The 15,896-nt window shown below is 53.0% G+C and overlaps 1 protein-coding gene and 2 long non-coding RNA genes across 5 annotated transcripts in view; 2 read left to right on the plus strand and 1 right to left on the minus strand.

Annotated features, from left to right (window-relative positions):
• Nucleotides 1-15,896, plus strand: part of LOC137422652 (uncharacterized) — a 1,758,619-nt gene that overhangs the window by 369,986 nt on the left and 1,372,737 nt on the right. The gene's annotated exons all lie outside the window — the stretch shown is intronic.
• The window catches only part of LOC137421920 (uncharacterized), a 107,561-nt gene that overhangs the window by 6,341 nt on the left and 85,324 nt on the right, over nucleotides 1-15,896 (plus strand). The gene's annotated exons all lie outside the window — the stretch shown is intronic.
• LOC137417904 (uncharacterized) overlaps nucleotides 9,965-15,896 on the minus strand; it is a 49,971-nt gene continuing 44,039 nt past the window's right edge. For 2 of the 3 annotated variants that reach the window (XM_078773147.1, XM_078773146.1), the window contains 2 exons: nucleotides 14,878-14,900; nucleotides 9,965-11,802 (listed from right to left, as the gene is read on the minus strand). In XM_078773147.1, coding sequence (XP_078629273.1) covers nucleotides 11,623-11,802; nucleotides 14,878-14,900 — 203 coding nt within the window. In that variant the 3' untranslated portion in view covers nucleotides 9,965-11,622. Of the gene's footprint in view, nucleotides 11,803-12,603; nucleotides 13,144-14,877; nucleotides 14,901-15,896 lie in introns of those variants that run through there. The other variant, XR_013622650.1, reaches the window with a different exon arrangement.

The raw sequence follows: 15,896 nt of genomic DNA on the forward strand, positions 1-15,896 counted from the left end.
GAGTGGAGTGGTTGGTGCGGAAGGAGTGGATGGGGAGGATGGACCCTTTTCACGAATACCCTGGGAGGGTAGTTTAAGAGTTAGGTAGAGGGTATAGGTAAATTGTGGTTGGATATTGGCATCTGTGGTGCGTGTGGTAGAATGGTGTTTGGATGGGTGCATTAGTGACGTGGAAATGGCTGGGCGTGTGGCCTGTTAGTGTGTATGGTTAAATGGGCACTCCACCACTGTGAGGACGTCGGCCAGGTGAGGCCGCAGTTGGGCTCTGGGAGGTGGTAGAGTTGTGAATGGGGCCCGAGGATCCGGAGGACGGACCCGGGTAGCCCAGTGCCAGAGAGGGCACCGAGTGGGGAGAGCGCCAGAGGGCCTTCCCCAAGTAGATAGGTTAGGGTAAGGAGCAGGTAAGCTCGGAGGCAACTACAGTGGCGGAGGTGTGCAGGTGAGTAGACCTGCTGGGAGCGCCACATGACCCAGTCCTGAAATTGTGCAAAGGCACAGGGAGTTGAATCGGGGGAGTGAGACCCCAAATTGGTGAGCGCCACAGATGGTCAGTGGGAATTGGTTTTTAGAACCGCATAGAGTAAAGTGGCCAATGGTTTTGCAGAGAAAGACGCCGGGTAGAGTAAGAATGTTAAAGTCATTTAGAGGATAGTTAGGATGGAAATCTCCTCGTACCATCTACATCCACTCACCTGGGGTGATGACAGTGCTCCACACCATACCATGCTTTGTTTATTTTTGTTGCAAATGTTTTGGGATGTAAGTCGCATCATGACGTGGGTGTGACATTGTGCTGGTTGTTCCATCTCTTCCTCCTTATGAGGAATTGATGAGAGATTGGTTGATGGCAAATTTGAGAAATTGGGATTGTTGATGAATTTGGAATTAGGGGAGATATGGGGAGGATGAGACGTAGTGACGAATTTGTAAATGTGTAGAGTTTTGTAAATACGGGGTAAGGGGCGAGGGTAGAGTAGGTGACAGGTGGGGTGACGTACGATAAGGACGAGCTTTCTCCGCTCGCTCTCCAGGCGCACCTCACCTCTGCATTGCCTTGTGTTGATGTGTACCCTTGCGCCCTTACCCATCGCTGACTCTGCTTTGTCTTCCTCCCCACCCATGGACCGTGCTCTCTGGGCACTGAGGGAAGGCGTGCGGGAGCCGCATCTGTGTGCCCAAGCCGCCGCTGCCAGCTGCCTGGACCGATGCACCACTTTATGGACCGCACGACTTGCGGCCTAGCACCACCTTATGGACCACGTTTGTGGCTAAGCACCACACCCATATGGACCCCACGTTTCGGGGCCTGACCCCTCTGCTGGGACCGGCCCGGATGGCCAGAGAAAGCTCTTTGCTTGCGGACCTCGGTGAGGTGGCACTAAGCCAAACAGGTGGACCACCCATAGTTGGCCCCTGCTGGCCATAAGTAAAAAACGGACGCGCTTGTGCTTGTGTTTTTTTATACCACCAAATAGGCCGCAAGCCAAGAACATGAAGACACATGAAGAACGACGGCCCAGCAGAGGGAAGAAGAAAACAAGACCATCAGTTTGTTTTTATTGTGTGTTGAAATGACTGTAGCACTGGATGGTGCTTGCTTATTGGTGCTTTGGTGCTTGCATGCTCGGGGATGCATTGCAATATCAATTCTGCATCCCCGGGCATGTGAGGGTGGTGTATCGGTGCAGTGCATGCTTTTCCTCCCTCCGCAGGGTTCTTTTTGTTTCCCAAAAATGACAGGTCCTGGGTTTGCAATGTAAATACAAATAGTGTCTTGTAAATAATGCTCCCCACCGTAAATGTGTAGTTTGCGAAATAATTCCGTAATTCGGTTATTCTGTGGGTGTGAATCTATTAGGAAGGATGCAGCGTAGCAGGTGGACATGCTTAATTGTGTTTTAAAACTGTCGCACTCAGGGTAAGGTTAATCATAGAGGGGAACTACATCTGAGTGTCACATTAAGTTAAAGTTTTTTCGGCCCGAGCCGTGCCTGGAGGAATGAGGGTGCTGTGTTGGGGATTTGAGAACCCTGCATGGTGTAAATTGTTGTAAATCTACCCCTTTGTAAATAATTCTTTGTAAATACCTCCATTTCAGAGGTCGTCCCCTAGTTAGTCCACATCGCAACACGTAGCGAACCATAGGCCCTTTTCATAGTTATTTCATTTTTATGTGTTTCAGGTAAGGCTGTGTTTCCAATAGGTTGACTCTACGTTGCATCAATCAAATAAGATAGGTCCCCTTTCGTTTTCTATCCCAGCGGTGCGAGTGGTTTTCTATCCTGGCGGTGCGAGTGGTTTTCTATCCCGCAAGACGCCATTGCCCATGTGCTCCGTCTCGGAGAAGAAGGGGGGAGGAGCCGCCGGATCACGGGCGTGGCACCACCTCGTCATCAAAGGTGGAGTCACAGAGCCCTTACCAACCAACCATCGCCGAGGTGAGCCAGCCGGTAGGCGTGTCAGCGGAGTTGGCGGCTTGATACGGCCAAGGCCAATAAAAGGAACTGCGAGGGACTGCTTACGGAGATGAGTGAGGAGAGATGCGTGAGGAGGCCCATGAGAGAGGAGCACTGGAGAGACGCGTGAGGAGGCCCATGAGAGAGGAGCACTGGAGAGACGCATGAGGAGGCCCATGAGAGAGGAGCACTGGAGAGACGCGTGAGGAGGTCCATGAGAGAGGAGGGAGAGAGGAGCGAACATTATACATTCATTTTTGGCGCGAACATCCTTCGGCGTGTGAGAGTCGGCGCGCTCGTCAGCGATACCAACCGTGCTGCCTGCCGGGTTTTTTCGCCACTGAACCGGAGCGTGGACGTTCAAGCGGGACCTCGACGGCGTGCCGCGATCCCCGGACCTCCCTGCCCGCCAGCTCGGTGGACCGTCTGCCCCTCTCATCCTTCCAGCCATTCCTGCCTGCAATTCCCATTCGTGTACGTGAGTTTGTTCTGTCTGTATTGTCCTGGGTTTAAGTAAGACTGTTTTAAGGGTTGCGCTGTGTCTTCTTCTTCTTCTTCTTCCTCTGTAAATTAATTTCGTCCTACTCTTCCTTTGGTTTGTTGTAAATAATTAATAAATACCTGTTCATCCCTATTCTTTTGGTTTCATTCTCGTCCGATCGTCTTTGTCTTTTCCCCATTTGAGTACCTGAGGCGCGATTTTGGCCGAACCGCTTTTAATCGGGGTTAGTCTCATCGTTAACGGCCCGCGCCGCAGCTCGCTTCGCTCGGCGCAATCCATCCATTACGCTGCGGCCCGGGCGGGAGTATTTCCTCGCTTACTGGAGGGCGCTGGTACTTAGGTCATCGGAAGAATTGGCCTACTACCCTATTCAGCGCTGACTGGGAGTGGCGAGAGACCCCCAGGACCGGTCGGATGGCCAGCTTAACAGGACAAGGGGATTAACCCCCCCTTGCTAACGGGGATGCCGTCCCCCGGATCCGTAACAATATTATACCCATTATTGATCCAGATGAATGCTGAGTACTGATATTATATTTGCTGATTCCTTCCACAGGTATTGCTAGGGATTGAATCTGATTAAACTTATGATTTGAGACATTGTTGTATCCTTGATTTTTACAACATACATATTTGTTAATGTTCCCACCACTCTCTTGTTATTTGGTGAAGAAACGATAACACTCTACCGGTACCATGTCATTGGTACGTGGGTGCAATGGGTATCAAAAGCTTGCATGAGTTCAGCTGCGGTGCGTTCAACTTCAGTTGTGTCCAATGGCATGGTGCGATAGATCTTCCTACCTTCTGTGCCAATCAGGTGGAGAATCAACTTCAACTTCCTCTCTTCTGACTGATCATGCATCATTGCAAGGTCCAAGTATAATTCCAACCCCCCACGTCTGCAGCAAGTGTGCAACATGCAAATCAAGTTTGATGGCGATTGTATATTCATAGTCATTGACATTGCTGCTCGTGCACTTGTCGCTGATCCCATCCTTTGTGTTACCTCCATAGCATAGGCCGAGCTGTCGTGTCTGGCCCCTCAAACATCTTCTGTTAACTGATGGCACAGTCGTAATCACGATCGGCAGTGATCACCCTGACACCACTGAGTTGTGACGTACGATTCTCTCACTTCTCGCAAGCAGAGGTCAAGAACAGAGATCGGTGTATCTTTCAGGCTTTAATGCTACAGGTCCTGCCAGAACCTTTCACAATCATCGCCATTCCCGCCAGTGCGGATGTGCGCATGCGCACCCGCCTCATGGACTGTACAACATCCTAATACTGTAACAAAGAGTGAGACCCAGGAGTTTGATTGACTGAACTCAAGAGAAATGTTAAAAAACTACTGCTCAAAATTCACTATAGTCAAGAGGATCAGCAGTAGTCCGAGCAGCGATGCAGTCTGCCAGGTGTTTAGGTCCGTCTTCTCGGAGCACAGCATACCTGATCGTGTTGTAACAGACAATGGGCCACACTCTGCATCCAAAACGTTTGCCAACATCGCTGAGAAATGGGGATTTGACAATGTTACCTCCAGTCCTCACTTCCCATCCTCGAACTTTAAGTTCAGATAGTCAAGAACATTCTCGTCAAAGCAAAACTTGCTGGTGTGGATCCATTCATGGCTCTTCTGATCCTGCGCTCCACACCTATTGATCACTCCCTTCCATCACCTTCTGAACTACTAAACCAACGCACTCTCAAGACAAACATCCCGATGCGCATCCGCAACACTTATGCGCATTGATGATGGCGGGGGGCGGGGGGAGGTGAGGGTAGGGGAGGGGGTGAGGGTGGGGGCCTGGTAGGAGGGGGGGAGGTGGGTCTGCCGCCCCGAGCACGAAGCCACGAACATGGATGAAGCGCCAAATGCCGTTTTCATGTCTAATTTCGTTGTCTACAATTTACAGTACAACAAACTCGTGAGAGTACGAGCCATAACTTTCAGAACCACGTTTTACATTTGAACTCTTTGCTACATATCGGTGCCATGTCGATGTTTACAAACTCTATCCATCCGGTTTAACATGTTTTGTGATGACAAATCACCTCCGCACAGTAAATAAATCCGTGTTGGTAGTTATGAGGTTACCGGATGTGTGGATCTCTTTTCTTATCCAATTGTTATGTGCATCTTCAAACAAATGAGTTTATCCATTCTGTAATATGGAGATCGCCCATTGGCCAAATGGATGGAGGGGTTGGATATAATTGTTGGATAAATTCATAATTAATGTCTATCAAACAATATTACATTGAAGCGTGGTGCTACGCACGCAACTTGTTTGCCAAAGAAGGTAAGCCACAACGCGTAGGGTCAAAAGAGTCTTTATTGTAAAGCTCAAACTGTAGCACTGACTTGCTCGGGGCTGCGAGCCCCGTGTATATCCCGAGGCCACGCCTACCCCTCGGGCGTGGCCGACACCCTCTTGGTGCGCGGAATGATGTCACCGCGCTAGCGAGCCATCGTGTCCGCCACAACATAACAATTACATGTCTATCAAATTTAGATATGCTGTACAAGTCCAGGTAGCCCAAAATCAGTCAGGTTAGTTTTTTAACTTCCTTGTCCACCTCTTTTTCTTTCGACGTCTTGGATTGGAATCCCCACTTTAATATAATTTCACCCTCTTTATATTGTGTGCAGCCATCCAAGGATACCTGTAATTGTAAACAGTGCTCTTGAAGCGCGGTGCTGCGCGCGCTAAGGCTTACGAAAGGAGCAAGCGGACAACGCGGTTCATACAAAAGAGTCTTTATTCAAAGCACTCAAACTGCAGCACTGAGCTGCTCGGGGCTGCGCGCCCCGTGTATATCCTGAGGCCACGCCTCTCTCCCCGGCGTGGCCCACCCCCACTTGGTGTGCGGGGTGATGTCACCACGTCAATGCTTTCGTGTCCGCCACACGCGCCCCCCCAGAATCCCCGCGCACCTGAAGGGTCAGTTTGCGGGGCAAACGGATGACCCGGCCGAAGCGCCCCCTGGCGACTGGCGGCGTCCGGGATGCAGGGATGCCATCTGGGATGCCTCCGGCTGCCCCTGGGATGGGTGCAGGACTGGGGGGCGGCGTGGCGGCGGGGCTCGGCGGTGCCGGGGGTCCGCCTGCAGGGGGGCGGCCCCAATGCGGGGGTCGGGCCACTGGCGGTGGACGGTCCACCTCGACGTGGGCCGGCTTGAGGCGGTCCACAGAAACGCGGTCAGGAGTACCGCCGATGTCCAGGTTGAAGTGCTTCACCCCGGTCTCCAGCACGCGGAAAGGCCCAACGTACGGGGGCCGCAGTGGTGTCCGGTGGGCATCGTAGCGGACGAAGACGTACTCCGCCGTGCGAAGCTCCGGGGCGACGTGCGTCGGTGGGTGCCCGTGGCATGCCGTTGGCACCGGGGCGAACCTCTGGGCGGTCTCCTGCAGAGCGGAGCGCTGCTGTGCCGCGGACCATGGTGCCATGGAGTCGGGGAGGAACTCGGCCGGCACCCGCAGCGGTTGCCCGAAGACCAACTCCGCCGCAGATGCGCGCAGGTCATCCTTGGGCGCCGTCCGGAGGCCCAGCAGGACCCAGGGGAGCCTGTCGACCCAGCCGCCGTCGCGCAGGGTGGCCCGGAGCGCGGCCTTCAATGAGCGGTGGAATCGCTCGCACAGGCCGTTAGCCTGGGGGTGGTAGGCCGTGGTTCGGTGCAGCCGGAACCCGAGCCCCCGCGCGACCGCCCCCCAGAGCTCCGAGGTGAACTGGCGGCCGCGGTCGGATGAGATGTCTGAGGGGGCACCGAACCGGGCGACCCAGGTGGCGATGAACGCCTGCGCGACGTCCGCCGCCGTCGTCGACGCCAAGGGCACGGCCTCCGGCCACCGGGTGGTGCGGTCCACCATGGTGAGGACGTGGGTGAAACCCCGCAGGGGGGGCAGAGGTCCCACCAGGTCCACGTGGACGTGGTCAAACCGGCGTTCCGGCACCGTAAACGGGGCCAATGGGGCCTGGGTGCACCTTGGCGCGCTGGCACGCGAGGCACGTCCTGGCCCAGCCGCAGACGGCCTTCCGGAGGCCATGCCAGACGAATTTGTCGGCGATCAACCTCTGGGCGGCCCTCGTGCCCGGGTGGGACAGGCCGTGGATGGCGTCAAACACCTGGCGCTGCCAGCCCGCGGGCACGATGGGGCGAGGCCACCCGAGGGAGACGTCGCACAAGAGGGCCGCGCCCACGCCATCGAACGGCACCTCGGTGACGCGGAGGCGCGTGACGGCGGTCCGCAAGGCCTGGACGTCGGGGTCAGCGGCCTGGTCCGCTGCCATCCGGGCATAGTCAATGCCGAGGTGGACTGCGTAGGCGATGGCCCGGAAAAGGCAATCCGCCACCGGGTTGTCCTTCCCCGCGACGTGCCGGATGTCCGTCGTGTCCTCGGACACGGCCGAGAGGTGACGCTGCTGCCGGGCCGACCACGGCTCGGTGACCTTGCCCATCGCGAAGACCAGCGGCTTGTGGTCGACGAAGGCCGTGAACGCACGGCCCTCGAGCAGATGGCGGAAGTGCCTGACCGCCAAGTGAAGCCCGAGCAACTCGCAGTCGAAGGTACTGTAACGGCGTTCGGGCGGGCGAAGCTGCCGGCTAAAGAACGCCAGCGGTTGCCAAGCTCCACGCACCCATTGCTCGTGCACCGCGCCCACAGCGTAGTCCGAGGCGTCGGTGGTGAGGGCGATCGGTGCATCGGGCGCCGGGTCCGCGAGCATGGTGTCGTTAGCCAAGGCGAGCTTCGCGCCCGTGAACGCCGCGTCCATCTGCTCGGTCCAGGTAACGTCACCTTTGCCCGGCTTACCTCGGAGAGCTTCGTGCAGGGGGCGCAGGAGCTGGGCAATACGGGGCAGGAACCGATGGTAAAAGTTCACCATGCCCAGGAACTCCTGCAGCCTCCTGATCGTGCGCGGGCGCGGAAACCCCTTCACCGCCTCCACCTTGGCCGACAGGGGGACGACTCCGTGCCTGGTGAGCGGTGCCCCAAAAAATCGATTTCGGCGACGCCGAACCGGCACTTTGCGGGGTTCACAATCAGGCCATGCTGGCCCAGGCGTTCGAAGAGCGTGCGGAGGTGGTGTAGGTGCTCTTCGCGGGATGCACTGGCGACGAGGATATCGTCCAGGTAGACGTATACAATATCCAAGTCGCGCAGGACGCTGTCCATTAGCCGCTGGAACGCCTGAGCCGCATTCTTCAAAACGAAGGGCATCCGCAGGAATTCGAAGAGTCCGAATGGCGTGATGACCGCCGTCTTCGGGATGTCCTCCAGCCTGATGGGGACCTGATGGTAGCCGCGTATGAGGTCCACCTTCGAGAAGAAGGACATGCCCGCCAAACGGGCGGAAAAGTCCTGAATGTGGGGGACGGGGTAGCGGTCGGGGGTGGTGGCGTCATTGAGACGGCGATAGTCCCCGCACGGTCGCCATCCCACGCCGGGCTTCGGCACGATGAGCAGCGGCGATGCCCAAGCACTCTCCGAGCGCCGAACGATGCCGAGTCGCTCCAGGGTAGCGAACTCTGCTTTTGCTACCGCTAGCTTTGTCGGCTCGAGGCGGCGTGCCCGGGCGTAGACCGGTGGCCTGACGGTGGGGATGTGATGGGCCACCCCGTGCTTGACGGCCCCCGCCGAGAAGGTGGGCCGCGTGAGGGCCGGGAAGCTGGCGAGGAGGCGGATGAATTCGTCCGCTGCCGGAAGCGTACAGATCAACGTGGCCGGAACCGAACCGTTCGGCAAGCCGCTCAGTGAGCTGCTCGACGAGCTGGGCAGCGCACAAGCGAGCGAGCTGAACGTCTCTGCCTGGACAAGACGTCTGTGCTTTACGTCGACCAGGAGCCCATTTGCACACAGGAAGTCCGCGCCAAGCAATGCCATGGGCACGTCGGCGGTGTCGAACGACCATCGGAAAACCTGCCCTCCGAACCACAGAGAGAGGCAGCGTTTTCCATACGTACGGATGGGCGTCCCGTTCGCGGCAAGCAGCGCGGGGCCCCCGCCCGCGGTTTGCTTGTCCGACGTATCGGCAGGAACAACACTCACCTGCGCTCCCGTGTCGCACAGGTAACGGCGCCCGGATAAGGTGTCCGTTATGAACAGTAGGCTGTTCGAACGGCCGGCGCTCATTGCCACTATCGAGCGCCAGCCCGGGCGTTTCCCGACCTGTCGAAGGAGCACGGCGGATGACACCGTCGAGCCTCGTGGCCGAACCTGGCGTGGAACCGGCACCAGGTGGTGGAGCTGGAGGAGCACGGCTGGCTCCGCCAGGTTGGTGGAGCCGGCGGTTTTCCCCACGGTGGCGGTTTTCTCCGCGGTGATGGGCGGGGCGTGGCGGCGGCCACGAGGTGTGCATCGGCATCAGCCTCGGGATCCACGAGGTGTGCAGCAGCATCAGCCTCGAGATCCGCGACGGCCGCACCGACTCTCGCCCGCGTGTCCGAAGCCGCGAAGTACCTGTCTGCCTCGGCCGCCAGTGCTCGGGGTTCCGTTATCACGGTCCCGGCCAACGCGAGGCGTACCTGTGCTGGTAGTTGGCGACGGAAAAGCGCCCGGAATAGAGAACCAGGGGCTTCGTCGCCCAACAGCGACAGCATATGGTCCATTCGGACCGACGGGCGCGTGTCGCCGAGCTCGGGGAGATCCAGGAGGTGGTCGGCCCGTACGTCTTCCGTGAGGCCGAACGTGGCTAGGAGTAGCCGCTTGAGCGCCTCGTACTTGTGGCCGTCCGGTGGGTGGCGAAGGACGGACACAACTCGAGCGGCCGTGCCGGGCCCGAGGAAGGCGACGACGTGGCAGTAGCGCGTGGCAGTACCAAACTTCGGCCTGGGCCTCCCAAAATTCGGGAAGTTTGACCGACATCGCGTTGTTTGCCATTGCAATGGCGTCGTGTTCGGAAGGATCGCTACGGCAGATCCAACGTCGAGGTCACCAAATGAAGCGCGGTGCTGCGCGCGCTAAGGCTTACGAAAGGAGCAAGCGGACAACGCGGTTCATACAAAAGTCTTTATTCAAAGCACTCAAACTGCAGCACTGAGCTGCTCGGTGGCTGCGCGCCCCGTGTCTATCCGGAGGCCACGCCTCTCTCCCCGGCGTGGCCCACCCCCACTTGGTGTGCGGGGTGATGTCACCACGTCAGTGCTTTTGTGTCCGCCACACTCTTTCTTTATTTGTTCTCTCTTTCACGAGTAGAGTTTCCTTCAGCCTGGCCTGAGTGTACACCTGAGATAGGCCATGACGTATGACATATGGTGAGGACAGACATGTGATGGAGGGTCTGGACATAAGAGCAAACATAGTGAAAGGAGTGTTGGCCTGGCAGGATGGCCTTGAGACACACACAATCTCCTCTTAAGTTGTCTAGTTTGGGTTTGAATCCCAACCCAGCTATAAACGGTCATACTGGTGCTTCGCAGGTGGGGTGATTCATCAATGTGTGTGCCCATCCCTCGAATGGATGTTTAGCCAGGCATCCCATTTGCCAGCATGAGTTGGCCGACGTTAAAGATCCCACAGTGTTCTTCGTCAAAAAGAGTAGGAGAGCTGAGCCTGCTGGGGAAATCAGAAACAGTTCCCCTTCACACTGTGTATGTTCGTGAATATGCGGTGAGCAGTTCGAGGTACATTTTCCATGCATATATTTTTTACACACAAGAGAAGATTTGTTAGGGTTAGGGTTTGATCTGTTCTTAGGCGCCATAACAGCACATGGCGTGACAGTGCAAGGGGCAACATTTTTTTTTTCATGGCAATGAGTACAACGCCACGTTTTCAGGGGTAATTCCATCAAGCACTTCATGTTTACTCGAAGGTGGATGACATCAAATGAAGGTAAACTATGAAATTGAAAAAAAACAAAAATTACCAAAAAGTTAGAGATTGCTGACGTGCTAAAGTGACGAATTTGGTCTGCATGGGGGGGGGGGGGGGGTCAGGAGGTTGGTACCAGCAGAGCGGAGGTTGTGGGTGGGAGTGTGTCTGGAGAGGAGGTCAGTCAGGTAGGATGGGGCCAGGTTATGGAGGGCTTTGTTGGTCAAGAGGAGGATTTTGTACTGGATTCTCTGGGAGATGGGGAGCCAGTGAAGCTTGTAAAGGACGGGGGTGATGTGGTCACGGGTCCAGGAATGGGTGAGTAGACGGGCAGCGGAGTTCTGAATGTATTGGAGTTTATTGGTGATTATTGAGGGTGAACCATAGAGGAGGCTGTTGCAGTATTCCAGACCGGAGGTGATGAAGGCGTGGATGAGGGTTTCTGCAGCCGTGGAGGAGAGGGATGGACGGAGACGGGCGATGTTTTTCAGGTGAAAGAAGGCTGTCTTTGTGATCTGTTTAGTGTATTTGTCGAAGGAGAGGGTTTGGTCAAAGATGATGCCAAGATTCCGGATGTGAGAGGAGGTGGATACTGTGAAACCGTCGATGTTGAGGGCAAAGTTATGGGTGGATTTGGTGAGCGTACCTTGACGTACACAACCCTGACGTACCTTCTTGGCACAATTCCTCTAACTTATAAAAAAAAAACCTATAAAAAAACCTTTTTCAGTCCAGATGTTAAAACCTTTGGTCCTGAAGAGAGATTCATTACTCGGGTCTGGTAGTGGCAATGGAGGTCCTTGTGAAACCTCCTGCCCTACAACTCTCCCACCCCCAAATCACTTCATTCAATGATGTGTGAAACTTATCCTCTCCAACCAATAATTAAAAATAATCCTCAAGGATCTCTGTTTCTGTTGTGATTGTAATCTGCCCGAAGTTGTGGGATTGGTGGTCACTTGGGCTGAATGGATGGAGTTGTCTTTTTCTTGTTTTCTTGCATTCCTTGTACTTCCTTGTATGCATCCCTACAAAGACAAAACAATCGATGTTTGTCAAAACAACACAGTATAAGCTTGTAATGCTAATTGGACACCAATGTGTTCTGGAAATGTACATTTTTTTAGTCGAAATCAAAAAGTGAAGTCTTTTCTGAAAGCAGTCGAGAAGTCCTCCAATCATGGAAGAGTGACATGAAAGGAGGTAGAAGGTGACAGATCGACAATGGAAGATTGGGACAATAATAATAATAATAATAATTCATTTATTTTGTATAGCGCTTTTCAAGAAGCCCAAAGGCGCTTTGACAGAGTGGACAGAAACAGAGTGGACAGACAATAGACAGAAACAACAAGCATTCTGAGTATTGCGCTGCAATACATGTCCCCTACCGGCAGTCTGTCGTCCGGAAAACTGTTGGAGAAATTCCCAAAGTTCAAAGTGCCATAACTTTGTCAAAAATGATCGAAACGTCGTGAAGTTCGAACCTGATCTGTAACTTATCATGAGGAAACCATGTACCAAGTTTGAAATCATTAGCATTAAGCGTTTAGAAAAAATGTCCGGAAAACTGTTCTTTGCGTGACGGACTGACGGACAGATTGACAGCGTGCAAACCTATAGTCCCCTCCGGTGTACACCAGTAGAGGACTAATAAGGGGATGAATGAGCATCAGTGGGGACGAGAATGAAATAGAGGAACCTTCGAAAGGGGATCTGTTTAGCAAAGTTAAAAGACTAATTTAGGATGTGATCATCAAATAAATAATTGCAGAGATCGATGGACAAAACACATGAAACTTTAGCCTTCTTTATACGCATTGACTTACTCTTTACTTCCATTGAGAAGAAAATGTTCACTCGAGTTTATGAGACAACTTCAGAAAGTCTGTCAGATTCTTCGTCAGTCTTGATAGCATCTCGTTTGCTGAAACGACCATTTTTGTCAAACGTGAAATGAGCCTGAACAGGTAAATCGGGTTTTGGGTGAGTTGAGAATAACAGATCAGAGTTCATTTTATTCTCAAACTCTCTAACCAAATCGCATTGTACAATAAAGATTATTGATAGGACGGAGAATGTTTCAGGTAATTTTAAGCATAAATGTGTCAACACAAACGTGAAAAAGCTTTCCCTCCCGCTAATTAGAACAGGCCACCAGCACGAACATGTTTGATTGAATGAGCAAACAAATTCACTTGTACCAGCGTGCTTCCAGAGCGTGCCGTCCCGTCCCTGCTTCCCCCAGCATGCCGCCCCGTCCCTGCTTACCCAGCGTGCCGTCCCGTCCCTGCTTCCCTCAGCATGCCACCCCGTCCCTGCTTCCCGAGCGTGCCGTCCCGTCCCTGCTTCCCTAGTGTGCCGTCCCATCCCTGCTTCCCTCAGCATGCCACCCCGTCCCTGCTTCCCGAGCGTGCCATCCCGTCCCTGCTTCCCCCAGCGTGCCGCCCCGTCCCTGCTTCCCTAGCGTGCCGTCCCGTCCCTGCTTCCCCATCGTGCTGTCCCGTCCCTGCTTCCCCAGTGTGCCGCCCAGTCCCTGCTTCCTCAGCATGCTGTCCCATCCCTGCTTCCTCAGCGTGCTTTCCCATCCCTGCTTCCCCCAGTATGCCACCCCATCCCTGCTTCCCGAGCGTGCCATCCCGTCCATGCTTCCCCAGCGTGCCGACCCGTCCCTGCTTCCCCAACGTGCCGTCCCGTCCCTGCTTCCCCAGCGTGCTGTCCCGTCCCTGCTTCGCCAGCGTGCTGCCCCGTCCCTGCTTCCCCAGCGTGCCTCCCCACCCCCTCCCCTCTTTCACATCCTTGTCAACAGCACTTCTCTTGCACTCTGGACCTCAAAAATCCAAGGTTTTCACTACAATTTGACAAATCTCTCAACCCAAGCTGCAATTGTACACCTGATATTATCTGCCCAACCGAATCCTTCCTCCCACAAGATGTCCACGATTTATCGGTGTTTATCCCTGGGTATTGTCTCTTCAGGTTCAACAGGTTAACCCCGTTCTGGTAACGGATTTGCAGTTTGTCACTAACTCAATTCCCCACTGTGTTACCACAGCCGTAGTTGACTCTGCTGTTGAGAAGGCGGAAAAAGCCTCAATTCAGCTTTGCTTTGAAATCTTGCACACCTGAGCCCTCACTCCATACATATTCCTGCCCTCACCTCCCATACCCTGGACACTGTCTTTCACACTGAAGGTGGAGGGGTGTCTGGCAAACCTCGACTCTGATTATGCAACATGCCCAGAAGACATCAGTGCATGCATCCTAAAAATCTGCTCTGGTGCTCTTGTTCATCCTTTGTCAATTTTATCTGCCCAGAAGTTTGCCAAAAACATTGCAATAATGGAACCTTTTAACTGTAGGCCTATTAGCTTGCTTCCAATCATAAGCTACGTCATGGAATCTAGCATTGCAATTGGCATCAAAGCCTTCCTTTTCTCCAACTGTCTGATCTCAGGTCATCATTACGGTTTCCGACCCTATCATTCTACCCCGAACATGATGCTTCTGCAAACGGTGGTTACTCCCACCAATGGATGAAAATCCTCAATCACAGACGTGAGAGCAATGCCGGCTCTCTGGACATATTTCGAGCATTTCATACGGTCTGGCACCCTGCCCTGATCTCCAAAGTCTCTGCGTCTGGTGTCCAAGGCCATCTCCTCCAATGCATCACTGACTTCTTCCACTCGCAGAGTATACCACTTAAGAAGTTCCTCTGTTCTCACACATTCTCCCCCGTGAAGGATAGAGTTCCCGGAGGTGCTATCTGGAGCCCAGTCCTCTTCCTCGCCTCATGATCTTTGATTCCCTGGAAAATCCTGTGGCATCAGCTCCTGGACAATCCTGCTTTTTATCGACTCTCGGCCATATCATTTCTCATCCTTCAGACAGCATGCAGAAGCCTCTTCCCTCCCCACAGACCTTGATACAATCAGGAGCTGGATCAACACTTGGAATACCATTCAACCGATACAATATCCTCAAACTCACCCTGTTTCTCTGAAAGGACCATCTGACAAACCCTCACATCTACTTCTGAAACAAACCACTTCAAGATCAAAACAAACCACAAACCACTTCAAGAATTATTCCAGACCTACCTTTGGATAAAAGTATCGTATCACTGAAAAGAGAAGAAAAGAATGAAGTTAAAAAGGAATTTTTCACATTCCTTGCACAGAAAGCATCATCATTCTCAAACCCGTCATCTCCTTCCAAGGATGATTTTATTCATCAAATCACATCACATCAGCAAGAGATTACAGATTATTTTAAAAACTCCATTCACACTCGGTTGACATTTCCCTGTAAAATAACAAAACTTTAAGCGAAGTCCAGGCACGAACCACATGAGTCCATGACTATCAAAAACAAAGTGATCCATTCGGCTCGATGTACAAATTAAACTTCTTTGTGATTCTCCACATTGAGGGTGAAGCTTTTATTTTGGAGAAATAGTGATTTTTTTTTTTTAACTGTCACTTTAAAATGTTTTTCCAAAGATCTTACAAGTTAATTGTGGTGCTTGTCGTGCACACGTGTTTTCTCTGATATTGAGTCGAGTGAAGTTGAGTTGGTGGTGGTGGTGGTTATGCTTTGAGATGGTTGTTTGTTTTGTCACGCCGGCTGATTGAGCTGGTTCACAAAGGCAAGGTGATCAAGTCGAGACATTTATATACAATTTTTATGTTAATGCAACAGTGAGGTTTGGTGGTAAAAAGGCAACAACCTCGAAGTGGGACAATGGGGCCTACAGTTGGACACAACAAGGAAGTGAATGAACAATCGGGAAAAGAAGAGGGGGGATTATATTTTATATTTACCTGATTTATATATTTTTACTTTTGCTATTTCTGCAATTTGATCAACGATTGTAAATTCATGGAGTGAGTACTTGTAGATATTTTCGATAAAATAACCTTTGTGAAATAATTACCCCGCACACGCGAAGCGTAAAGCGGGGTTAAGCAATTGGGTCATGTCCGTCCATCTGTCTGTCTGTCTACAAACGTCAGTTTATGATCGAGGAGCAACTTATTTAATTTTAATGGTATATTTTGAACACAAATCGAACAATGAAACAAAAAACAAACATGCCGTTTAAGAGTACTTTGTATCT

The sequence above is a fragment of the Myxine glutinosa genome, chromosome 2 (genome assembly GCF_964187855.1).
Source record: "Myxine glutinosa chromosome 2, kmMyxGlut1.1, whole genome shotgun sequence".
Classification (NCBI taxonomy): Eukaryota; Metazoa; Chordata; class Myxini; order Myxiniformes; family Myxinidae; genus Myxine; species Myxine glutinosa.